At 37.4% G+C, this 26,948-nt stretch overlaps 1 protein-coding gene across 1 annotated transcript in view; it reads right to left on the bottom strand.

The window, feature by feature from the left end:
* The window catches only part of TBCD (tubulin folding cofactor D), a 497,899-nt gene that overhangs the window by 435,955 nt on the left and 34,996 nt on the right, over positions 1–26,948 (bottom strand). The window contains exon 8 of the mRNA XM_036767571.1: positions 25,059–25,191. Coding sequence (XP_036623466.1) covers positions 25,059–25,191 — 133 coding nt within the window. The remainder of the gene's footprint in view (positions 1–25,058; positions 25,192–26,948) is intronic.

Below are 26,948 nucleotides of genomic sequence, written 5' to 3'. Positions count from 1 at the left end.
AGAATTAGCCAAATGGAAAAGGAGGTCCAAAAGACCACTGAAGAAAATACTACCTTAAAAATCAGACTGGAGCAAGTGGAAGCTAGTGACTTTATGAGAAATCAAGATATTATGAAACAGAACCAAAGCAATGAAAAAATGGAAGACAATGTGAAATATCTCACTGGAAAAACCACTGACCCGGAAAATAGATCCAGGAGAGACAATTTAAAAATTATTGGACTACCTGAAAGCCATGATCAAAAAAAGAGCCTAGATCTTTCAAAAAATTATCAAGAAAAACTGCCCTGATATGCTAGAGGCAGAGGGTAAAATAGAAATTGAAAGAATCCGCAGATCACCTCCTCAAAAAGATCCCAAAAAGAAAACTCCTAGGAATATTGTAGCCAAATTCCAGAGTTCCCAGGTCAAGGAGAAAATATTGCAATCAGCCTGAAAGAAACAATTTGAGTATTGTGGAAACACAATCAGAATAACATAAGATCTAGCAGCTTCAACACTAAGAGACTGCAGGGCTTGGAATATGATATCCCAGAGATCAATGGAGCTAGGATTAAAACCAAGAATCACCTACCCAGCAAAACTGAGTATCATGCTCCAAGGTAAAATTTGGATTTTCAATAAAATAGAGGACTTTCAAGCTTTCTCAGTGAGAAGACCAGAGCTGAATAGAAAATTTGACTTTCAAACACAAGAATCAAGAGAAGCATGAAAAGGTAAACAAGAAAGAGAAATCATAAGGGACTTACTAAAGTTGAATTGTTTTGTTTACATTCCTACATGGAAAGATGATGTGTGTAATTTATGAGACCTCAGTATTAAAGTAGCTGAAGGGAATAGATAGAGATAGAGATATATAGACAGAAGGCACAGGGTGAGCTGAATATGAAGGGATGATATCTAAAAAACTAAAATCAAATTAAGGGATGAGAGGAATATATTAAGAGAGGGAGGAAGGGAGAGATAGAATGGGATAAATTATCTCACACAAAAGTGGCAAGAAAAAGCAGTTCGTTGGAAGGGAAGAGGGGGCAGGAAAGGGGGAATGAGTGAATCTTGCTCTCATCAGATTTGACTTGGGGAGGGAATAACACACACTCAATTGGGTATCTTACCCCACATGAAAGTAGGGGGAAGGGAATAAAAAAGGGGGACAATAGGAGGGAGGGTAGATGGGGGAAGAAGTAATCAAAAGCAAACACTTTTGATAAGAGACAGGGTCAAGGGAGAAAACTGAATAAAAGGGAACAGGACAGGAGGGAGGGAAATACAGTTAGTCTTTCACAACATCACTATTTATGGGAGTGTTTTGCATAATGATACATGTGTGGCCTGTGTTGAATTGCTTGCCTTCTTAGGGAGAGTGGGTGGGGAAGGAGGAGGGGAGAGAATTTGGAAATCAAAGTTTTAAAAGCAGATACTCAAAAAAAAAAAAGATTGTTTTTGCATGCAAAGGGAAAATATGATATACAAGCAATGGGGCATAGAAATCTATCTTGCCCTACAAGAATGTAAAGGGAAAAGGTATTGGGTGGGGAGGGGAAGGGGGGGTGATAGAAGGGAGGGATGACTGGGGAATGAGGCAATCAGAATATATGCCACCTTGGAGTGGGGGGAGTGTAGAAATGGGGAGAAAATCTGTAACTCAAAATCTTGTGGAAATCAATGCTGAAAACTAAAAAATATCAAATAAAGAAAATGAGTATTAAAAAAGACAATTAAAAAAATAAACTGCATCTGGATTAAGGAAAAAAAAAAGAACCCAAGGATTCATATCAACAAAATTATTCATGGATGCTCTCTGTTTTAGTAGCAAAAACTGAGAATTGTAGGGAGGGAGTGAAGAGTGACTCTCAGTTGGTAATACGGTAATATACTCTCAATTATGGTAATTTGACTGTAATTCAATATTACTACACCATAAGAAATTATAAGACTGACTTCGGAGAAACCTAACTTATATGAACTGTTTAAGTAAAATGAGCAGAACCAGGAGAGAAATCTAAACAATTACAGCATTATAAAGATAAACAATTTGAAAGATTTACGAATGTTGATAAACGCAATGACAACCAAGTTTTCAAAGAGCATCAAGAATGCTGCCTCCCATCAACAGAGAAGCATGGAAGGCTCAAAGTAAAAATAAAGATAAAGATTTCTGAAAATAGTCAATGTGTCCATTTTTTCTGCTGTACTATATGCATACTGGTTAAAAATTTATTGTTGCTTTCATGAGGAGCTTATGAATTATAGCGATGCCAAAAACAAAAAAGAATAAAACAAAGAAAATAAGGGCATCGCAAAAAAAAAAAACTTGGACATCATATTTTAAGAAACCATAACAGAAAAATGATTCAATCTCTTAGAACAAGATGACAAAGTAAAATAGTAACAGCAACATTATGCAATGACAGACTTAGCTCTTCTCAGCAATGCAAGGATCTAAGATAATTTCAAAAGACTCATGGTGGAAAATGCTACCCACATCCAGAAAAAGAACTATGGAGTCTGAATGCAAATCGAAGCACACTTCGTTCTCTTTTGTTTTTGTTTTTCTTGTTTCTTCTTTCTTGTGTTTCTCCCACTGGTTCTAATTCTTCTTTACAACATGACTAATGTAAAAATATGTTTAACATAAATGTATATGTAGAGCATATATCAGATTGTATGCCATCTTGGGGAGGGGGAAAGAGAGGAAGGAGGAGAAAATTTAGAACTCAAAATCTTATGGAAGTAAATGTTGAAAACCAAAAGTAAATAAATGAATTTTTTTAAGAATAAAAAAAGATGACAAAGTAAAAACAGAAAGAATGTCTGGGTCATATTCTGAAAGAAACCCCTAAAACAAAGTTCTAAGGAAAATCATAGTAAAAATCCAGAGCCTCCAGCTTAAAGAAAAAAGTACTGCAAGCAGTCAGAAAGAGTTCAAGTACAGAGAAGTCACAGTCAGGATCACACAAGATTTAGCAGCTATTTAGTAGAGAGCTGGGAACATGATATTCAAAAATGTAAAAGATATAGGCATAAAACCAAGAATAATTTAACTGGAAGTAGCTTGATGTTTTGATAATACTAATAATAATAATAATTTTTTTTTTGTCTAGGTAAAAGAGGCCATTCTTTGCCTCATTTCTTACTTAGCCTTAATCACTGAATGGGTGTTGCTCAGACAAACTGAGACCTAGGAAACACCTTAGCTTTAAAGGCCAAGGACTCCCACTGCCTCTCCCGCCAGTTCCAGTCTTCCTGATCCATATCTTGTCACTGGACCCAGATGGTTCTGGAGGAGATGGTGAGACTGATGACTTTGTACAGCCTTGCCTCACTTAAATCCAATTCACCTGCAAGTCATGACATCACCTTTCTGATTTCATAGTCCTCTTCAAGAATGAAGGACAAACAACAATAACAATATTAAAAGAAGAAAGGAATAAGAGAGAATGGAAGACATAAACTAGAGAATAAAGGGAAAGAAAACGTAGGAGGACTTATATAATTGGGGTACACCAGTAGAAAACTATACAAACATGGATGAAGGAGCAGAGGAAATAAGCACCAAGAACCTTAGTTTTAGCTAAACTGGTGAAAAGAGAGTAACACACATATACAGAGCTGAGTGAAGAAAATACATTTAAATCAAAAGGAAAATGGGAGAACAGAGAGAATAAAGGGAGGATAAAAAAGGGAATTCAGGGCCACAGGCCCCTGACCTTGAGGGCCACATGTGGCCTCGAGGCCCACAGGTTCCCTACCCCTGGAGAAGAAATTAGTCTTAAAGAATATACATTCTAACTTTGGATGAGGCATCATGAAAATTATATAAAAGGAAAGAAAAAAAGGGTTAAGAATCTGTAATTTAGATCAAAGGGGGAAAAAAGGCCAAAGGAGCAGAAACCAATTGCATTAAGCTTAGCATGGAGAGGAGCATACTCCTCTCTAACCACCTTCTTCTTTGAAAAGAGGAGGTGGGAAATTAAGAGAAGTGTAAGAGAACAGGATAGAGAGGAACACAATTTACAGTCAGAATTGTTAGTGGAAAAGGGACAAACTCATCCATAAAATGGAAAAGGATAGTAGAATAGATTAAAAGCAGAATCCAATGATATATTGTTGACAGTTAAATAAGAAGTTAAAGACCTGAATAAAATTTTAAAAGTTTTATATGATAGACCTACTAATAGTATTATTTCTCAAATATACACGCTACCTTTACAAAAATTGACCATATGTTAAAATATTAAAAATCTTACGCAGAAATAAATCTAAAAACAGGTACGAAAAGGTCACTGTAGTGGTTTATTTAAAATGCACAGAATTTTCAGAAGGACACAGACAAGCAAGACAACTTTGAAACTAAAGTGTTGAAATGTTTAAAATGCAAGCTCTATGTAAGAGAGTCATTGTTTCATGTACAATCCCTTTTCTCTTTTTCAGTTCTTTTCTCTATATAGAAATTTGCATGTCGATGTTAGACAAATTCAGAAAATACAAAGACTTTAATCTTAGGTCTTTTTAAAAGGCTAGCTTGAACAAATTAAAGCTTAGAAATGTAACAGAATACTATTGATAATTATGATGGTTTCAGAGAAACCTTGGGAAGACTTCTATGAAGTCATACAATGTGAAATGAGTAGAATCAGGACAATTTACATGATGAGCATAATAATGTAAAGTATAACAACTCTGAAAGTCGAAGTGCTCTAATCAATGCTGTGACCAAGCATAACTTCCTAAGACCAATAATAAACTGTGCTGCCCATCTCTTTCAGACAGGAAATTGACTAGAAGTGAAAGTCAACTTGTTTTATTTGACTTCATTTATATTCAACTAGTTACCACAGAGGGCTTTTATTCGGGAAGGGGGTAGTTAGTTGGTAGTAATGGTGATATAAAAATGAAAAGAGCATCAAATGAAACATTAAAACAACACAGAGAAGAGAACAGAAATAAATTCACTAGGAAGCACTGACAAGCAGTAAAATTTTGTTAATAATGTGTTAAATGTAACAAACGCTTTTTTAAAAACTACAGGAGCATAAGGTCAATTTTACATGTCCTTTTGTGTCCTTTGTATACTGAAATATATGCTGGTTTTATTAGGTTCGTAATAAAGATTTTTAAATCAGAAAAAAAAAACGCCAGAAAGGAGGAGATATCCTAAGAAATTAAAGTTGCTGAATATTTGTTCCCCTCCCTCAGAAAAGGAAAAAGAAACATCATCTGAATGTAGCACCCAGAAATGAGCTTCAAGGGAAATAAAAGTCAAATCCCAGTTTCGATGCTACTTGTTAAATGTTCACCTGTTTTGCTTAACCCACACTAATGAACAGGTGAATAAAACCAAAGCCAAGTGCATCAAAGGAAAATGACAAAACCCTAATGTAAAATACACCTGCAGGTTTCATCATGCACAGTGGTATATTCAACACTCAGCTTTTCCAGATCTGACAAGTCTATGGTAATGATGATGAAACTTTGTTCATGAGTTCTGAAGGGAGTCAGAATTACACTGCTTATTATACTGAACAGTACTTCCGCCCCCTTTAAATGAAGTAGTTAATGAAAGGGGGTTTAAAATATAGGCCAAATATCTTTTGTTTAACTATGAGAATGTTTATAAGCTTAAGATTATTTATATTTTTGAAAAGAAGATACCTGTTTTAAATGGTTTCTTTTTAAAAAGGATTTGTTTTAAAAGAACACTTGAAAATCCTCAAATCACTCAGAGTAATCAGATGGCTGATCACCTGCACAACCTGATGTTGTGGCTAAGTTGCTCCACAGTGGTTTCATTCATTCCCTTCACAGAGCTCAATCAGCTTCATCAAACAATTGCTCATCCTGCCTAAAGGCAAATCTATCCAGATATTTCTAAAGTGTTTTTGCCAAACCTTATTTAAGGCATTCTGCTCAGTACTCAAAGAAACAGCACCATTTCACCATAAAAGGGGAATATTGCATTCTAAAAACTATCAAGCAAAAGGTTATCCCAGTGGATGGCAGGGTCATTTTTCAGACTCATCTGAGAGTTATCGCAATTAATGGGAAGGCCTCAGAAATAAAAGAAGAAACCAGTCCTCCCACACAACCTCAAGGCATGGAGAATCCCTGCCAGAAAGTCCTTCCCTAAATCCTGACTAGTTTCACTCTTCTGAAGAATTAGGGCCTCTGCTACCAGTATAACAGTGACTAGCATGATAGCAAAATTCAATCCCTTTAATAAAGAAGCTCGTTCAGTTTCAGCCATCACTTTCAGAAAGAGAAACAAAGAACTTGAAAAGGATCTACAAAATAAAATAGTTGAAGTATTGAAAAATGGGTCCTATGGGGAAAGACTCAAACTTTTTTTAGACTGGTGAAAGAACATATTTTGGTCCACAGCCTCTTTTGTGGATCTTCTCTGATCTCTCATCTAGAAGGCCTATATCTAATTCCACCTGGAAAAAAGTAAGTAACTCTGGACCCTTGGGAAGAGGAGTCCCTATAACCTTAAAATCAATATCCAATTCAGCCTACTCAACTAGAACTTTAGGACTACGCTAAGCTTGCCCACTACAGAAAATGCCCAGAAGGAAACTCTCAGCCCTGTCTATTCTGAAGCAAGATAACACAAGGTCCCCAAAATTTACACTAGCTCCATTTGGGTAGCAGCTGAACACCAAATTCTGCCACCTTCAGAAAACTGAATAGTACAATAGAAAGGACCAAATTTGAACCTTGGGTCCGAAGATATATCTTAAAGCATTCATCAGAACAACAGGAAAAAAAAAGCTACACAATGTAAAACCATAAAATCACAGACTTTCCATATTTAAACAGAAGATAGCATGTTATATGGATTTGCCCAAAGGTAAAGAGCTGTATCAAATGATCTCACAAAATCATTTCCAACTCTAAGATACCAAAGCATGAGGACCACACCTCATTTAATAACAGAAAAAAAGAAAACTACAGCCCTAAAGCTAATTCAGGAAGAGTACTGAAGAACCAAAACAGAGTATTGCTATGAATCATTTGAGGGTAGTCCCTGGTTTAGAGTTGTGTGAAAGAAAAGTCAAAAAGCAAAACAACAGTTGCTAGGAAAGAAAAACATCTGCATTACTAGGACGAGATTTCTCACCTTCATAACAAGAGTAGCATTTTCATGGCCTGAGGGAAATAAAAAATGACAACTCTGATACCTGATACTAGAGATGTTGGTAATGTACCATACTCAACCTGTGGGTGCTCAGTAATGCAATTACACATTACAGACTCACAACTTTTACTCGAGTGTCACTCACCTGATTCAACCTACAAAAGACCTTCATTTATACACCACCAGAAACATTCACTGTTGTCAAAAAAAATGCCATTTCTGTTGGTTATTACCTTTATAACTTTTAGCACCTCTCTGAGCCACAGTGCCCATGCCCACATTTGTCAAATAGAGCTGAGTGAAAAACCTCACCACACCTAAATCCAACAGATCAGTGTTTGCCAAAGGGGTTGGGGACTCCTCTACCTTGTAGTCACAGTCATCTAACACACATCCCTAGAATTTTAAGTGGTAAACGGAGCTGGAATCAAGCATTATCTACACCTTCAGCAGCAGGATCATGAATTACCAACAATGAAGAGTATTGTGCACTACCCTACAATACACATACTGTAAATACACAACTCTTCTTCTATAGACAGGTTTTCAATTATTTTCTTCTATGATCAATAGAGATGGGTTTTAAACACCAATCAGAAAAGTTTCCAGAGAAAGAGGTAAGATTTCTGAGATGAATAATAAAGAAAACTAATAAGAAAGACACAGAAAAGGACACTCTAAAGAGAACAAAATGGCAACACCCAAAGAAAAACCAGGAAGCGGCCATTTTTCAAAGCAACCTGACATAACCAGAGTTTCAATTCTGCATTAAGATAATGAGGGCTAAAAGAAAAATTCTAATTGAAATCTGAATATGAAATTCTGTCTCAAATAAGTTAGTATAGTTAAATACAACAAAGGGACCAAACTCTACCTTTTCCTTTCAGCTGTTTCAAATAGAACTATTGTTAATAACAAAACAAGCAGTGAAAAGCCCACATTTATAAATCCCCAGGGATGACAGCCCTCTGCCTCCACTGAACTTCAGATACACTTTGGGGCAGGTGAACAAAGCACCACTGCCATCTGGTGGCAGTGTAATTTCAGGGTTTTTTGAGATACACATAAACCTCTTTTTAAAGTTTTAATCCACAAACTTAAAGTTATGAATTAGCACCAAAGATGACAGATATCATAAATACATAAAAAAATTTTCTTACAAACTCTGTGATTGTATGTTCATATGGTACTTTTTTTTAGGTGTTTTCTGTAATTTGCACAGCCAATCATTAGTGGACATGATACCTGTTAGATTTAAATTCTGTAAATAGCCTATTCTAGCCTATCATTAGAGAAACATGCTCAAAAATTTAAATGACAAAAATATAAGCTGAAAAGGAGGCTTGTGGAATTATAGAAATGTAAAAACTGTAACCCTGAATCAGAATTTGGTTGGCAAAGGGAGCCAGGGCTTTCCTATCACCTTCTATCTTACCTTTCCATTTACCTTCCATCTCCTGTTGTGCATTTCCCCTGAGGGAAAGGGCACAGTACAAGAGGACTTTCCCCCGAAACAGGAGGCTACTATTTGCTATACCATCTGATTTTCAGCCTCAAGTGAGAAAAGCTATCAGACCTTCCTCTGACCCAGAGCCTTCCATTTCTTGATGTGAATGTCCCCAGAGGGAAGGTAGCAAGGTGCCAGGCAGGGTCAGCTTTTATTTATGCCACCTCCTACCGCCAGCCTGATCTCCCAACTTTAATGTGGAGATGTTCCAGCGCAAAGAGGAGCAACCTTCCCCTTGATGTCAAGCTTTCCATCTCCTACTGTTTCTGTCCCTTGAGGGAGGAGAAAGAAGAAAGTTGGTGTACAGCAGAACTTCTTTATGCTGTGTATGTTTATCTTTCCTTGCCTAATCTCGAGCCCTCAGAAGGAACAGGAGTAGTGAAATGGGACTTCTCATCTGATTATCAGACCTTGTGCCTTTCATCTCATGCACAACACTTCTTCCAGGTGCCTTTGGGAAGAGGATTGTAACCCTCTACTCAATGATGAACACTGTCACACTTAGCACACCCTACATGTCCCAGTGATTCTGAACCCCTGTAGGTCATCATCCAACCACCACTCCTCACACCCCAATACCTGAATCCTTATTCCCATCCTGCTCAACCTTTCCATTCCAAAGTTTCAACTAAACACCAATCACCCCTTCCACAGTGCCCTCTATAATGCCTATTCCATAGGAAACAAACTTCCCTTCATCCTAAATCTTTTCCTTTCCCACTGCTCCCCATCTGCTACTTCCAAGTTCCCCCTTCCCCCACCTCCATCACCCAGTAACCTCTCCTCCTTTGAGATTCATGCTATTCACCTCTACCACCCAATCAAAATCCTGTTAGCTGTTTTCTATAGATCTCTAGGTCAATTCACTTCCTTGTTCAACAAATTCAGTACCTGGCTCACAATTTTTCTCTGCTTTTTAACTCCTTCCTTCACACTAGGGGACTTCAACAAAGATACTAACTTTTCCTCAAACCCCTACCCACTCAGTTCCTCAGCATACTCACTTCCCATGAGCTACTCCTCAATCCCACCTCAGCCACACACAGTGACAGTCATACTTTTGATCTTGCTATCACCCCAAATGCACCACCTCAGCCACACACAATGACAGTCATACTCTTGATCTTAGTATCACCTCAAAAGCACCACCTCCATGTTTTAACAATTCTAAAATTCTTTTATCTGATCACGATCTATTGGATTCCCATCCCTTCTTCTGCCTTCCCTTACCAAACCCTGCTCTTAATCCACATTATGACCTCCAATTCCCTGACCCCTCAGTTCTTTACCAGACCATCTCCCCTACATTAGCCATTTTCTCCTCTTTTTCCCCATCGTGACCTAATTCAGCTCCACATAGTCCTCTTTTTGAGTCCTTAGCCCCTTTGTCATTTTGCCAAATGCATCCTGGTCAGACTCAGCCCTGGATCACTCCCATCATCCGCTGCCTTCATTCCTTTACAAGGGCTGCTGAACGAAGACAGAGAAAAACATATAACCATTCTAGCTGGGTCCACTGCAAATTTAAATTATACAACCTTAAGTAGGCCCTCTCTGCTGCTAAGTAATCCTACTATACCTCCTTCATCAACTCACTACCTTATTCTCCACAGCAGTTCTTCCAAACCTTTTCATCCCTTCTCAAACCTCCCAGGACTGCCCCTCCCCACACCCTCTCAGCTGAAAACCTTGCTTCACATTTTACTGAAAAAAAACTGGGGCCATTCACCATGAGCTCCTTCTTTTCCTCTCTTGTTCACTTGATATCACTCAAATGTTTTCTGCCACTATCTCCTCCTTCCTCCCTTTCTCACATAAGGTAGCCTTATTCTTTAACAAGATTAAGACTAATCTCTCTACCAGCTCAAGCAATCTCACTCCATCATGTCTCTTTTAACAGATCTCCCCCCTTCTCATTCCAATTCTACCACTTATTTTCAATCTCTCCCTAGCTACTGGCTCCTCCCCTATAAACATGCCCATATCTCCATCATCCTTAAAAAATCCTCACTTGACCCTTCCATCCCTGCTAACTATTGTCCTACATGTCTTCTCCCTTTTGTGACTAAACTCCTTTTAAAGGCTTCCTATAATAGCTGTTCCCACTTTCTCTCCCCTCACTTTCTTCTTAACCCCTCAAAAATCAAGTTTCTGACCTCATCATGTCACCACAATTGCTCTTGCCCAAGTTAACAATGATCTCTTATTGTCAAATCCAGTGGTCTTTTCTTAATTCTCATTATCTTTGGTCAATATTTGTAAAGGTGCCAAGAGCAACTGAGAAATAGGTAAACTTTCTGTTCTCATTCAGTAATCACCAGGTCTATCATATCAAATATTTCTAAAATTTTATTCACTTCTTTAACTTCTTTCTTTTTAAATTTTTGTTATATTTGCCATGGTCTGAAAGGGTACCTTGAGGTCCTCCGCTATTATAGTTTTACAGTGTGCTTCTCCCTATAATTTGTTTAGTTTTTCTTTTAGGTATTTAGATGCTATGCCATTTGGTACATATATGTTAAGTATTAATACTAATTCACTACGATAACTGTTAACATAATGTATCTCTTTTATTATCTCTTCTAATAAAGCCTATTTTTAGTATTATGTTGTCTAAGATCATGATTACTGCTTCAAAATTTTGGACAAAGAAGAAAATAAGCATAATAAGCACAATATCATAATAAATTCTGTCCTAGCTCTTTATTTTAATGCTCTATGAAACTCTGGGTTTCTAGTGTGTTTCTTGTCCATTCTGTTAGATTCTGCTTTTTAATCCATCATACTATTCCTCTTCCATTTTACAGAAGAGTTTATCTCCTTCTCATTAATAGTTATGACTGTAAATTATTTCCCTCCATCCTGTTCTCTTAAATTTTTCCTTGACTAACTTCACACCTTCTCTTGGTTGGTTAAAAGAGGGTGGTGAGAAATTCTTTTAATAATTTACTACTTTGTAATATATGTTAAGGTCTGGTGCTGCTAAGGCCTCCTTTGAGATTCTAGACCTTTTGTTCTTCCAAATGAATCTTATTATTTCTCTAGTTCGACAAAGGAATACTTTGTTAGTTTGGTATGGCATTGAATAAGGAAATTAATTTAGTGTTGTCACTTTTATTATAGTGGCATGGTTTATTCATGAGTAATTATATTCTCTCCAATAATTCAGTTCTGTTTTTAATTCTCATTCTCCTGCAGTCTTTGACACTGTTGATCACCCTTTTCTCCTTGATACTCTCTTCCCTCTAGGTTTTTGGGACACCACTCTCTTCTGGTTCTCCTCCTATCTATCTGACAGCTTCTTTTCAGGCTCATTTGCTAGAATCTTCATCCAGATCATATGTTCTAATTGTCAGTGTTCCATGGGATTCTTTCCTGGGTCCTCTCTTCTTCTCCCTTGTTTCCACAATCCGGCTAGCAGCTGTTGGGGGGGGGCGGGGTGGTAAAAGACCAACACAAGCCCAACAACAAGAATGCTGCGGCTCGCTGCAAAAGCACAAGTTCTTTTGATCTGCTTAACTAAGGAAAGCTACATGAAGGGGTTGACAAGCTTACTTAAGGTCGTGAACCATGAATTGCCTAGGAAGGAAGGATGCTTTGAGATCCAGTTCCCAGGGAAACCAAAATCAGAAGAGAAGGGAGTCAGAAAGTGAACAAAAGAGGAAAAGAAAGGTAAAAAGGCAAAAATTGCCAAAGATCCCAAGAAGAAGAAAACTCAAAGACCTTAAATACGAGCAGATAAACCAAAAGGGAAAACATTAATAGTAAGAAAATATGAAAAAAGGAAATATGGTCTCCAACAGTTTCAGACATCGATTAACAAAAGCTGCAAAACAAAGGAAAATGATTCAACATCTGATGAGACAGGACTCTAGAGACTTTTACATACTGTTCCAGAATGGTTTAAAAGAGAATAGAATTTGTGACCTACATAGACGAAATAATTGGCAGAAGAGCAAAACTTGAATCTGCAGTGGCAAGTCTCACTAAAGAAACAAAAGGGAGGATAACTGATTGGGAGTGCATATAAATAGAAATGAAGGATAATCTGGAAGAAGAAAAGCAAAAAGCCTTACCATTAAAAGGAAGTATGATGTCCATATAAGCAAAACATATTGCTCTAGAAGACAGAATTGTAGAGACAACCTAGGATTACAGATCTCCCAGAAAAACACAAGTCAAAAAACCTGAACACTATAATGCATGAAATAGTAAAAGAAAACTGTCCAGAATTACTGAAGATAGAAAACAAAGTGACAATCAAAAGAATCCAAAGATCACTCCCAGGAAAAAAAGCCAAGGCCGCAAATTCCAAGATACAGATTGGCCAAATTTAACAACTCCATGAAGGAATAACAAATTCTACGAGTGACCAGAAGAAAGACCTTCGAATACAAATGAAAGGAAATTCAAATAACACACTATTCTGGACCCACCAGAAAACAAAGGAAAAGGATGGAATGTGTTCTGAAGAAGAACGGACCTCAAAATGCAATCCAAGGTTAACTACTTTACAAATCTGAGCTTAACCATAAATAAAAAAAGATGGACATTCAATAATAAGGAAGCATTCCAAATATTCTTAGAAAGAAAACCAAACCTGAAGAGATTATTTACTCCTTGCACACCCCAAACAACAGAAATACAGGAGGGGTAAACAAATGCAGCAGCCAAGGAAAGCAACAGAAAGTGAAAAGAGACCAGTAAAAGACTTCTTTCTAAATGCACGTAAAGAGACAGAGATCAAGGGGGAAGACAAGTAGAGGTGGTCATAGGTGGCAGGCCTGAGGCATTGTGAACTGAACCTTACAACACTCCACCTACAGATTAATCAGTGTTTTTGTGGGACTAAATTACAAAATAGAAGGGTGCAATGAAAGAGGAGGAAAGTAAGAGTTTAGAGAAGAGTACGGGATATGCCCTGGTCAAGTTGAGAAATAGCAATCAGGGGAAAGTAACTCCTGTGGTCTCCCAGGAAGAGAAGAGCCTGAAGGGAAGTAGATGGGAGGCAGAGGAAGGGACGAGAAAGGTAAAGGGGAAAGGCTTTGTTGTGGTAGCAGGAGGGAATGCCCTTGATGAATGATCTTATAGGTGAAGAGAGATATCCTGTGAAAGGAAATGGGGACCTTGTACTGGGTGTACTGTACTGGAGGCAACCTGGCAAGCTAGGTAGTGCAGTGAAAAGAGTGCTGGGCCTGCAAATAGGAAAACCTGAGTTCAAATCTAGCCTCACACTTAATAACTATGTGACCCTGAACAAATAGGAAAACCTGAGTTCAAATCTAGCCTCACACTTAATAACTATGTGACCCTGAACAAGTCACTTACCTTCTGTCTGCCCCAGTTTCCTCAAATGTAAAAAAAGGATAATAATAGCACTTACCTCCCAGGGTTGTTGTATGGATCAAATAAGACAGTATTTGTAAAGTGCTCAGCACAGGATCTAGCGCACAGTAAGCTAGCAGTTCTTATCATTATCATTTCCATTATTGTTATTATCATAATTATTATTGTTATTATGGTGCTTGGACAAACCACTTGTCTTGGCTTGAGAAGGGCAGAGCTAGAGATCCTGGAGGCAACTTGAGTCTTGAGGAATAGTGGAGCATGAACCCAGGTGTTTGGTTTTTTTTTTGGCAGGGCAATTGGGGATAAATGACTTGCCCAAGGTTACACAGCCAGTACATGTGTCAAGTGTCTGAGGCCGAATTTGAACTCAGGTCCTCCTGACTCCAGAGCCAGTGCTCTACTTACCAAGCCACCTAGCTGCCCTTCGATGAACCCAGGCAAATGAGGAAGAACAAGTGATCGAAGAGAAAGTAAAGTTTAGTGGCTGGCTACACAATCAGGGAGACGGGGTGGGGGAGTCCTGCCATGGGGTAGTGTCTTCTCTCTATTAATTGGAACTGATATTTTTTGGGATTGAGGCACAGAGGAAAAGGGGGTAGGGGACAAATGTGGGTCAGGAAAGCAAATTCTAAAAGGCAGGGGCAGAAACTACTTAGTGAGGAGGGCACAGAATGGGTACCTCAGAAGTTTTGATTTTGTAAAAAATGCAGAGAATATAAAGGGACTAGATTAAGTAAAGGGGACATGAACCACAGAAAGAGGGTCTAGAACATACAGAAAGAGGGAATGGATAGTGAAGAGAGTGAGGGAAAGAAATCCTCTCTAGAAAGGGGCACAGAACATGAAATTTTAAAAACTAATGAATAGTACAAGTTGAAGGAGAAGAGAGGAATAGGATTCTACTTAACTGAGAAGGAAAAAATAAGGAAAGAATTGTATAACCAGATAAAAACAGGAAAGAAAAAGGAATTAATAATCAGAGCTCTTAAGGAAAAAAGATAGCAAATAGGAAGAGGAAGCTGAGAAGTGTCACTGTAAGAAAAAAATTAAGAAAGTAACCAACGAATTTTGTGTTCACAGTGGAAGAGGGGAAAAAATCATAACTAGGGAAAAAAATATTACAGACATATGGAGGAAAATATAAACCTAATTCTCATAACTTTAAATGTGAATGGATTAAACAATCCAATAAAATGAAAAAGAGTGGCAGACTAGAAAAGACAAAAAAACTTCACAAGCTAATACCTACAAAAATGCCTAGGGATTGATTCGGAGAATTAGTCTGAACCTTCTCCCATCAATTACTTTTTAAAATTCCTTTCCTGTCCAGCCATATACACTTCTCTAAAGATCTAGAAGTTTCTACACACACACAAAAAAAAAACTTCCTTTCAGTTTTGATGAATGAAAACAAAAGCAGGAATAAAGGGGATATACTAGCACCAACCAATTAATAATCATTTATTAATTTCTGACAATATGCCAGGCATTGTCCTAAGGGCTGGTTACATAAAAAATAAAAATAGTATCAGATCTCAAACAATACAATCGAGCAATAATCATCAAAACTATTTGGTATAGGTTAAAAAATATAAAAGGTAAGAACTCCCCTTTTTGACAAAAAAATTATTGGCAAAACTGGAAACTGGAAACTAGGTTTTGACCAACATAATACACTATATATACATCACAATAAATTCCAAAGGATATATAGCCTAAATGTAAAAATTCATATCATAAAAAAAGAAATTACAGGAAGGAAGGAGATTGAGGAAGAATTTATACCTAAGCAAAGGAAAGAAGTGATCACAGGATCAAAAACAGACAACTTAAAATACATAAAATTAAAAAGTTTTTGTCTAAACAAAATCAATGCAGCTAAAATTGGAAGGTAAATGGCTAACCATGGGGAAAAAAATCTTTTCTGTAAAATTCTCTAATTTAAGTCTGATATCCCAGAAAGATTGGAAAATTGATACAAACATATAGGAACAAAAACCACTCCCAAATTCATAAATGGAAAAAGGATGGGGACGGTTCTCAAATTAAGAAATGTTTGCTAATTGTGACGAAATATTATTTTGCCATAAGAAGTGACATGCAGAATGATTTGGGAGTGACTGAATCAGCAGCAGCAGTAGCAATGGCTCTTTCTGGACCTCTCAGACCACAGACAGTAATGTGGTCAAACAACTGGTCAGACAGAGATTACAGGGGTCTCTTCGCTAACACTGAGGCAGGACTCTGTTGCTTTGCCCATACTGCGAACTGAGTCACAGTTCTGGGTGGCAGTTCTGGGGTGAGGAGGAGCACTAGCATAGCAGAGTTTGCAGCAGCAATGGAGAGGGAAACCTCTTCACTGTTCCAAGGCAGAAAAGAGTGCTTGTGTTTGCTCACAGACCAGAGCACAGAGCAGGAGAGGAGGAAACACTCTCCTTAGATCATACCACCTTGGAAATACTGAAAACTTACAGGTCCCTATAAGTTATCTCAAAAACAGCTGCACAAAACTCCTAAAGTTTGGGACAGTGTACCCTCCACAGTGGAAGCAGAGCCCTACCTTAACAAGGAGTTAAAAAGTCAGCCATAGGCTGGGAAAATGAGCAAACAATGGGGAAAAAAAACTCTGACTACAGAAACTTACTTTGGTGACAAGGAAGATCAAAACTCACATTCAGAAGAAGACCACAAAGTTAAAGCTCGTACAATCCAAAGCCTCCAAGAAAAATACGAATTGGTCTCAGGCTATGGAAGAACTCAAAAAGGATTTTGAAAATCAAGTAAGAGAAGCAGAGGAAAAATTGGGTAGAGAAATGAGAGTGATGCAAGAAAATCTTGAAAAATGAGTCAATAGCTTGGCAAAGACCCCCCCTGCCAAAAAATACTGAATAAAATAACACCTTAAAAAAAAAGACTAGAACAAATGGCAAAAACCAAATGAATACCTTAAAAGCATAACTGGCTAAATGGAAAAGGAGGTCCAAAAGCTCCCTGAAGGAATTCCTTAAAAAATCAGAATGGAGCAAATGGAAGCTAATAACTTGATGAGAAATTGAGGAACAATAAAAGAAAACTAAAAGAATAAAAAAATAGATTACAATGTGAAACATCTCACTGGAAAAACAACTGACCTGAAAAACAGATCCAGGAGAGAGAATTTTAAAATTATTGGACTCCCTGAAGGCCATGATCAAAAAAAGAGCCTAGATATCAGCTTTCAAGAAATTATCAAGGAAAACTGCTCTGATATTCTAGAACCAGAGGGTAAAATAGAAATTGAAAGAATCCATCAATCATCTCCTGAAAGAGATCCCAAAATGAAAACTCCCAGGAATATTACAGCAAAATTCCAGAGCTCCCAGGTCAAGGAGAAAATACTGCAAACAACCAGAAAGAAACAATACAAGTATGGTGGAAACACAGTGATGATAATCCAAGATTTAGCAGCTTCTACATTAAAGGATTAAAGGGCTTAGAATATGATATTCTGGAGGGCACAGGAGCTAGGATTACAACCAAGAATCACCTACTCCTCAAAACTGAGTATAATCCTTCAGGGGTAAAAATAAACACTCAATGAGAAAGAGGAATTTCAGGTATTGAGAAAAAACCAGAGCTAAATAGAAAATTTGGCTTTCAAATACAAGACTCAAGAGAAGCATAAAAAGTTAAACAAGAAAGAGAAATCATATGGGACTTATTAAAGTTAAGCTACATTCCTACATTATATTTGAAACTCATAAGATCTTACTCATTATTAGGGTAGTTAAAAGAAGTATATATAGGGAGAGGGCACAGGTGTGAGTTGAATATGAAGGGCTGATATCTAAAAAATAAAATTTAGGGGTGAGAGAGGAATGTACTAGGAGAAAGAGAAAGGGAGACGTAAAATGGGGTAAATTATATCACATAAAAGAGGCAATACTTAGCTTATACAGTGGAGGGGCAGAGGGGGGAGGTGAGAGGGAGTGAGTAAACCTTACTGACATAAGAACTGGCTCAAAGAGGGAATAACATACATACTCAATTGGGTAGAGAAGTCTATCTTACCCTACAGGAAAGTAGGGGGGAAGGGGATAAGAGAAGCAGAGAATAACAGAAGAGAGGGCAGATCAGGGGAGAAAATAATCAGAAGCAAAACACTTTGGAGGAGGGACAGGGTGAAAGGAGAGACAGAATAGAATAAAAGGGAGTGGGATAAGATGGAGGGAAATGTAATTATTACTCTTTCACAACATGACTCTTGTGGAAGTGTTTTGCATGACTACACAGGTATAAACTATATCAAATTGCCTGCCTTCTAAATGGGGGGGTGAGGGGGGCAGAGATATGGGGAGGGAGAAAGGGAGAGATTTTGGAACTCCAAAGTTTTAAAAAGGAATGGTAAAATTGTTTTTACATGTAACTGGGGAAAAACACAATACTGAATAAAAAAACTTTAAAAGAAAAAATGTTAAAAATAGTTTTAACATGTGATTGGGGAAAAAATAAAATCTTCTCTTTTTAAAGGAAGAAATGCATGCTATTGAGATCCACCAAAAATAGGAATTGACTCTATTGTTCAGTATGTACATCACGATCACCACTGCTTAACAATGCAAATTTTGTGAAGACCTTGACTAGCAAAACCATCACTCAAATGGAGCCCAATGGTAGGGGGAGCCAAGATGGCAGCTGGAAAGCAGGGACTTCCTTAAGCTCTCCCCCAGGTCCCTCCAAACACCTATAAAAAATGACTGAACAAATTCTAGAGCTGCAGAACCCACAAAATAGCAGAGGGAAGCAGGGCTCCTGCCAAGGACAGCCTGGAAGGTCGCTGGGAAGGATCTATCCCATGGAGCTGGGAGCGGAGCAGAGCACAGCCCAGCGTGGGCTGCACCAGGACCAACCAGACTAGGAGCTGGACAGAACAGGCCACAGGGCCCTGAATCATTGAGCTGTGGCAGTTATCAGACTTCTCAACCCACAAATGCCAAAGACAACAGAGAAGGTTAGTGGGAAAAACTTCTGGGACAAAGTGAAAGGAGTTCCCAGTCGGCCACCGCCCTAAGGGCGGCAGAGGTGGTGCAGCTCTATGGCTGCTCCCAGAGCCCCAGCTGCAGTTGCTTCTGGTCCCAGGTCCACCTGGAAGGAAGAATTAAGCAGCAGATCAGAGCAGGAGTGCAGAGCCTGTTGGATCTGGGCTGCAATCCTGGTTTGCGGTTCTTGGGGGAGGAGGAGTGCTGGTGTGGCAGATTGCTGTGTAGAAGTAGCTCTGAAAACAGCAGCACAAGGCCCCTAAAGCTTGGGACAAAGTACTCTCTACAAGCAGTGATACTCCGAAAAAAAGCTCAAGGGTCAAGTAGTTGGCTGGGAACATGAACAGGCAGTGAAAATGGTCTCAGATTCAGACTCAGATTTTGGAATCTTTTTTTGGTGACAAAGAAAACCAAAACATACAGCCAGAAGTAGTCAACAAAGCCAAAGAGCCCACATCAAAAGCCTCCAAGAAAAACATGAATAGGCAGGGAAGAGCTCAAAAAGGAGTTGGAAAAGCAAGTAAGAGAAGTAGAAGAAAAATTGGGAAGAGAAATAAGAGTGATGCAAGAAAACCACGAAAAACAAGTCAATGATTTGCTAAAGGAGACCCAAAAGTACTGAAGAAAATAACACCTTAAAAAATAGACTAAATGGCAAAGGAGCTCCAAAAAGCCAATGAGGAGAAGAAGGCCTTGAAAGGCAGAATTAGTCAAATGGAAAAGGAGGTACAAAAGACCACTGAAGAAAATACCACTTAAAAATTAGACTAGAGCAAGTGGAGGCTAGTGATTTTATGAGAAAACAAGAAATTATAAAACAGAAGCAAAGGAATGAAAAAATGGAAGACAATGTGAAATATCTCATTGGAAAAACTACTGATCTGGAAAACAGATCCAGGAGAGATCATTTAAAAATTATTGGACTATCTGAAAGCCATGATCAAAAAAAGAGCCTAAAACTGCCCTGGTATTCTAAAATAGAAATTGAAAGAGTGCACTGACCGCCTCCTGAAAAAGATCCCAAAAAGAAAACTCCTAGGAATATTGTCGCCAAATTTCACAGCTCTCAGATCAAGGATAAAATACTGCAAGCAAAAGAAACAATTTGAGTATTGTGGAAACACAATCAGGATAACACAAGATCTAGCAGCTTCTACATTAAGGGATCAAAGCACTTGGAATATGATATTCTGGAGGTCAATGGAGTTAGGATTAAAACCAAGAATCACCTACACAGCAAAACTGAGTATCATGCTCCAAGGCAAAATATGGACTTTCAATAAAAATAGAGGACTATTACACAGGGTGAGTTTAATATGAAGGGATGATATCTTAAAAAATAAAATCAAATTAAGGGAGAAGAGAGGAACATATTGAGAGAGGGAGAAAGGGAGAGACAGAATGGGGTAAATTAGCTCACATAAACGTGGCAAGAAAAAGCAGTTCTAATGGAAGGGAAGAGGGGGCAGGTGAGGGAGAATGAGTGAATCTTGATCTCATCAGATTCAACTTAAGGAGGGAATAACATACACACTCAATTGGGCATCTTACCCCACAAAAAAGAAGGGTGAAGGGGGTAAAAATGGGGGGACAACAGAAGGGAAGGCAGATGGGGGAAAGAAAATCAAAAGCAAACACTTTTGAAAAGGGACAGGATCAAAGAAGAAAATTGAATAAAGGGGGACAGGATAGGAGGGAGCAAAATATAGTTAGTCTTTCACAACATGAGTACTGTGTAAGGGTTTTACATAATAATACACATGTGGCCTATGATGAATTGCTTGCCCTCTTAGGGAGGGTGGGTGGGGAGGGAAGAGGGGAGAGAATTTGGAACTCAAAGTTTTAAAAGCAGATGTTCAAAAAAGAAGAGTTGTTTTTGCATGCAACTGGGAAATAAGATAAACAGGCAATGGGGCATAGAAATCTATCTTGCCCTACAAGAAAGTAAGGGAAAAGGGGATGGGGGGAGTGGGGTGACAGAAGGGAGGGCTGACTGGGGAATGAGGCAATCAGAATATATACCATCTTGGAGTCGGGGGAGGGTAGAAATGGGGAGAAAATTTGTAACTCAATAATTTGTGGAAATCAATGCCAAAAACTAAAAATATTAAATAAATTCTAAAAAAGTGGAGCCCAATATAATATTCCTAATGTCAAGGTCAAAATCTAGACCAGCAAAGATTGATCTTTGCTGAGAAGCAGCTAAGAACCTTTTCTGACTACAACATCCAGAAATAACCTACCCTGCACTTGGTCTGTCATATCAGGAATGGAATATCATACACCCTTGAAGCAGAGTCCAGTGACACCACTGAGAATGTCAAGGAAAAGATTCAGAACAAAGAAGGCATTCCCCTAGCTAGCAGAGGTTGATCTTCACTGGAAAGCAGCTAAAAGATGAGCATACCCTGTCTAACTACAAGGTCCAGAAAGAATCCACCCTGCCCTTGCTTCTGCACTTCAGCAGAAGTGTCTAAATTCCCTCAAGTTTCTTTCAAGGTTTTGAGTAATTTCACTGCACTTATCTTTCAATAAAGTTGCTGCATTCCCTCCACCACACACCTCCAAAAAAAGGAATGCATGCTATCAACAACCATATGAAAAGATTCCAAATCCCTAATAATAAGAGATATGTAAATTGAAACAAAGCTGATTTTCTACACACAACTGGGAAAGATGACAAAAAAGGGAAAAGACAATTGACGGTGCTGGTATGAGAACTAATATACTATCAAATTTCCATTTTGGAAAGCAACTTGGAACTATAAGCAAAAAAAAAAAATCACTAAATTGTACATATTCTTTGACTGTGAGATATAAGGCATATACCCCAAGGAGGCCAAAGATAAATGGAAAGAAGCACTATGTACAAAAATATTTATAACAGCACATTTTGTTATAGCAAAGAACTGGAAACAAAGTATTTAGTTAATTGGGGGAATAGTGGAACAAACTGTAGTGTAACATATAATTGGGAGTTATTAACGTGAAGTAAAAAATAATAAATATGATGGATTCAGCAAAACTTAGGAAGATCTTTATGAACTGATGCAAAGAGAACAATTTCAGCAATGACTAAAATAGTGTAAAAGAAAACCTAAAAAGACTTCAAAACTCCAATCAAAATAGTAAATGGGCAATGTGTTCGTTTGCTTGACCATATTTGTTTGAGGGTGGCAGATTAGCGGACGGTGACAGAGATACAGGATGGTGACAGAGATATAGAAAGAAGACAAAGCAATGATGTCCATATCTATCTCAAAAAAGTAATTTTAGGGATTGACTGTTCTTTAGAAACTGAAAGGGGCTTAGTTTGATTATTTTTTAATAGTTGAGAGGAAAATTCTTCTCAAACATCTGGAAAAATTAACACATGATCATTGTTGAAGATGAAATTTCAAATTAAAATCCTTTAAGGATTTCAAGTCTTTATAGAAAGTGGCACACTAAATATCCTCTAAGTAGTCTTATGTTTTACCCTTTACACAGAAGAGGAAACTAAGGACTATAAAAGTGAAATAACTTACTGAGGGGTCACATAGTATCCCACTGAGCAAAGAAGTCATTAATATAAGAAGCCATTTTAACAAATTATGGGTGTTGGTATTGTCTATTAGAACATGCTTCAAAACTGCAAAATATGAACACAACTAAACTTTTAAAATACTACTTGCTAGTGAACCATACTGTAGTTCACAGAGAAAATTTGCTAGTCAGAGAATTTCTGGTATTAAATGAATGGATGGATGGATGAAAAAGCATTTATAAAATCTACTCTGTGTAAAATACTGGAGATAAAAATTAAAAAGTAAGATAATCTCTGCTTTTGAGGAGCTCATACTCTGATGGGGGAAAAAACATATGAAGGAAGATTCAGCTTCAAGTCAGATGAAAAAGCCCTGTGGTCATTAGCGTGAAGCATCAAAGCAGATGCACTATGTCATTTCCTTAATAAAGCCATACCAGCTTTTGATGCTGAATTCTTTGACAGCACCAATGACTTTGATGATAAGAAACTTCTCTTCTACACCTTCACTAGCTTTGGCTACTAAGGATATAGGTACTGTGGCATTTGCAGGATTTATTTATTGCCAGATTGTACCTCTACCAGGGTTGCTTCCCTAGACCACAGTTGCTGAAATGAGGCTGGAAGGTAAGCTGGTGTTCTGAAGGGACTCTTGTCCCCAGGGATCTTGAGCTTACCTATCATTCAGTGGCAGTTGGTCCACAGTTGGTAGTAATATTGGAGATGGAAGGGATGGCAGAGCATTTCTACAAGGGTTGCTCCCCTGAATAATGACTTCAAGAGTCAAGTTAGAATCAGGGCTAATGGTCTGGAGGGCACTGTCATTCTCAAGGTTCTTGGGCTGTCTCCATTAGGGTCCAAAGGGAGGTAGTGGTCAAGATGGTAACAGTGGTTTGACCCACATGGCATATGCTTCCTCCTATCTATCCCCTCAAAATGACTTCTTGGCTACAAATTTCAATTAATCTAAGTATATTAAAATTAGGTTTAATTATTAGGTTTGATTATTCATTAACTCTGCTTTGCTACCAAGGACAATTTCTAGCTTACAGATAGGACAAGATTGGTAGTTTTAAGACAAATTAATTTGAAAATGAAGCAAAATGGCATACAAACAAAATAACTATCAAGATAAAATATATTAAATTATTACGTGTAGCATGTTTGCCAAGGTGCTATAAATACACAGAAAAATAGCAACCTAACCATTACTTCCTGAAATTTCTAGCTTAAAAAATGTAAATGTAAAGTACAGCATGGTATCTAATTTCATTTTCTAGATAGCATTTTATACTTGTAACACACTAATTTTATCTACTATTAAAGGAGACATTTAGCAGTGTGGAAAGGGCACTAAATTTGGAATCAGAGGACCCGGATCAAAATGCCAATTTTGCTATTTATTTCCTATGTGGTCTTGATCTGGTTAATTATCCTCTCTGAACCTCAATTTCCTCAACAATAAAATGAGAGGATTGGGCTAAATTACTGCTAAGGTCCCTTCTAGCTCTCTATTCAATCTCCCAACTCTACACCTTTGAATACTCTGTCTCCCATGCTATTCTCCCTCACTTCCTTCTCTTAGATTCCCTGACTCCTTTCACGTAGCTCTAGTGCCAGATCCTACAATATGCTCATCTTCTTCATCCTCCTAGTTGTGACCATTCTCCCCTCCACGTAAGACCTTATATTTACTTTATATATCTTTTGCATTTACTTATCTGTGTACATGTGGCTTAACCCTAGAAGAGTATAAGCTCATTGAGAGCAGTGATTGCTTTTTTCTTTATATCTCCAGTACTTAGCATAGCACATGATACATAATGGATGCTTAATAAATGCTTTTGAAATGAATGATCCCATGAAGCCGAAGATTAACTATCACTTTGATGATAAGCCAAAGAACTGAAAAGAGCAAGCTTCAATAGGGCTCGTCTTTTTCACTCCTCCAATGTAAAGAGAACATAAAGAGAGTGACTATTACAATCATCTCAGAATTGTAAATAATTTGTGTTAATTAAATTAACAAAGCATTCACAGAATTGTAACAAACGTGTTTTAATTAAATTAAGAAACATGTTTACAATGAGGCATGCAATGGAACTTGGAAATATAGCTAACTCCTGTTTATCTAGAATCAGAAGCAATCAGAAAACTGAAATAATTAAAATTTAAAGAAAAACAAGAAGCTGACATCTGGTCAGTTCAGATTCAGCATACTCTCAATATCCTACCAAAATAATAACTCAGCACTGTAAATATCTAAAATATAATGTGAATCAAAGACAAACTAAAGTCACAATTGATAGACATTTAATGTTAAATCTTCTTTTAATTTATTATTTTTAAAATAATGATCAATATATGGTATATCTAGCCAGACTGTCCAAATACCTTGAATACCTTAATGCTCAAACAATATAAATAAATGAGACCAATATAACTTGGTTATACAGAACCCTATAGTTTTACAATTAAAGACAAATGGTAAAACTTTTGCAGGATGAAAAAGATAATTACCAGGGCTTGCAACATGCCATCCATTATAATAGTCCCCTCCATAGTCTGGAAGGAAGACTTTGACAGTGTGGAAAGGGTCCAATCCAAGAAGTCTGCCATCTTCTTCTGTTTGACATCAGGACGGGTAATAAACCTGTCAAGGAATACAACATTTCAAGTTATCAGTTACCAGAGCAATCAACTTTCTACTTCTTTCTAAGGAATATCTAAACTACCTGTAACCCCTAAAGGCAAATCTTACAACAAGTTTTGAAAGTTTGTTTTTTTTTTTTTTTAATATAGGTCTCACTTTGGAGTCAGAAGACCTGGGTTTGAATCCCAGATCTACTACCTGTGTGAAGATATTTGATCTCCTAGCCTTAGTTTCCTCATTTATAAAATGAGACTGCTAGACTAGATGCCTTTAAAGTTCCTTCTAGCCCTCAGTCTATGGCACTGTGATCAAAATAACTTAGGCAAACACATAGGCACTGAAATTCCTAACAAAGGTTTTGATCCCAAATTTCACACTGTAAGAGGCACCAAGTCAGAACAGACTTCAATTTCTGGAATCAAAACAATCTAACAAGTCTTACTTTTCTTATACTATGGTATGATAGAAAAACAGAATGGGATTTGAAGTCAGAGGACCTGAGTTCAAATTCTGACTAACTGGAGGCAAATATTCTCTCAGTGACATATTTTCTTTATTTATAAAAAGAGAGGGTTGGACTGGATGACCTTTGAGGTCTCCATAGGCTTTAAACTGTAATCTACATATATTTTCCTTAATCTTCACATCTACTTTTTAAAGGTCACAAGACTCTACATATACCATCTTTTTTTAAAAAATCCAAGATTAAATATAAACCATGAACTGCTATCATGGTATTCTCAAAATTACAAAATGAGGCACTTTTGGTATACATCATACCAAAATCTTAGAAAATGCCAGGATACAAACACATACCTGAATGATCTGGTCATCTACATGTTTGAAATATAATCATTGTGATCCCACAGCAACAAATCGACATGCCCAATATTAAAATATCTTTACTTTTTCTACAGGAAGCCTTTTCTTATTGCCCAGACATTAGTGCCTCCCCCCATCAAAACCAGAAATTTATCTTGTTTTTCATATATTTATTTTGTACATAGTTTACATATACATGTACATCTACATATATATAAATTCACACACACACATATACATTTATACACACTCATGCAACTTCTCCCCTGATAAAATGTAAGCCCGTTTCTGTTTATCTTTTTATCCCCAGCACTTAGCACAGCACACAGTCAAGAGCTTAATAGGTATTTGTTGAAAGACCGATGGACTTTCTCTTTGTTCTACCTGGTCAGTATACATACTTATATCCAAACATCACTGATTCAGAGCTAAAAGGGATCTTAAGAGTTCATCTAATCCTCATTTTACAGATGTGGAAACTGAAGCTTGGAGATATTAAATGATTTGCCCAGTGTCATACTGTAAATAGCAAAGCTGGAATTCAAACCTTCATTTTCTGGAATTTATATACAGTTCTTTTTTCCAGTTCATCACACTAGAAGGGTGTGATCAGTTTATCAAGGGTGTTGAATTCCAATTTATAGGTTCTTAAGCAAAGGAATATCATCATTTGTGAATTAGTAAAGTTAATCTGCCAGTAACACTAAATTCTTTTTTTAATATTAAGAAAACAAAGGGATCTTGGAAACAATATAATACCATAAGAAACCAAATATTGAATATGGTTGATATGGGGTTCAATGCCTACTAGTGCTAGGAAGAAATTTTTTAAATCCTCATACTAGAGGATTAAAAAGAAATGACTCTAAGGACCACAGATTTAGCTCTAGAAGGGCCTTGAAAGATCATCTAATATAACTATTTTACTTCACAGA

The sequence above is a fragment of the Trichosurus vulpecula genome, chromosome 7 (genome assembly GCF_011100635.1).
Source record: "Trichosurus vulpecula isolate mTriVul1 chromosome 7, mTriVul1.pri, whole genome shotgun sequence".
In the NCBI taxonomy this organism is placed as follows: Eukaryota; Metazoa; Chordata; class Mammalia; order Diprotodontia; family Phalangeridae; genus Trichosurus; species Trichosurus vulpecula.
The sequence above is the reverse complement of the archived record's forward strand: the minus strand, read 5'-3'. Positions and strand labels throughout refer to the sequence as shown.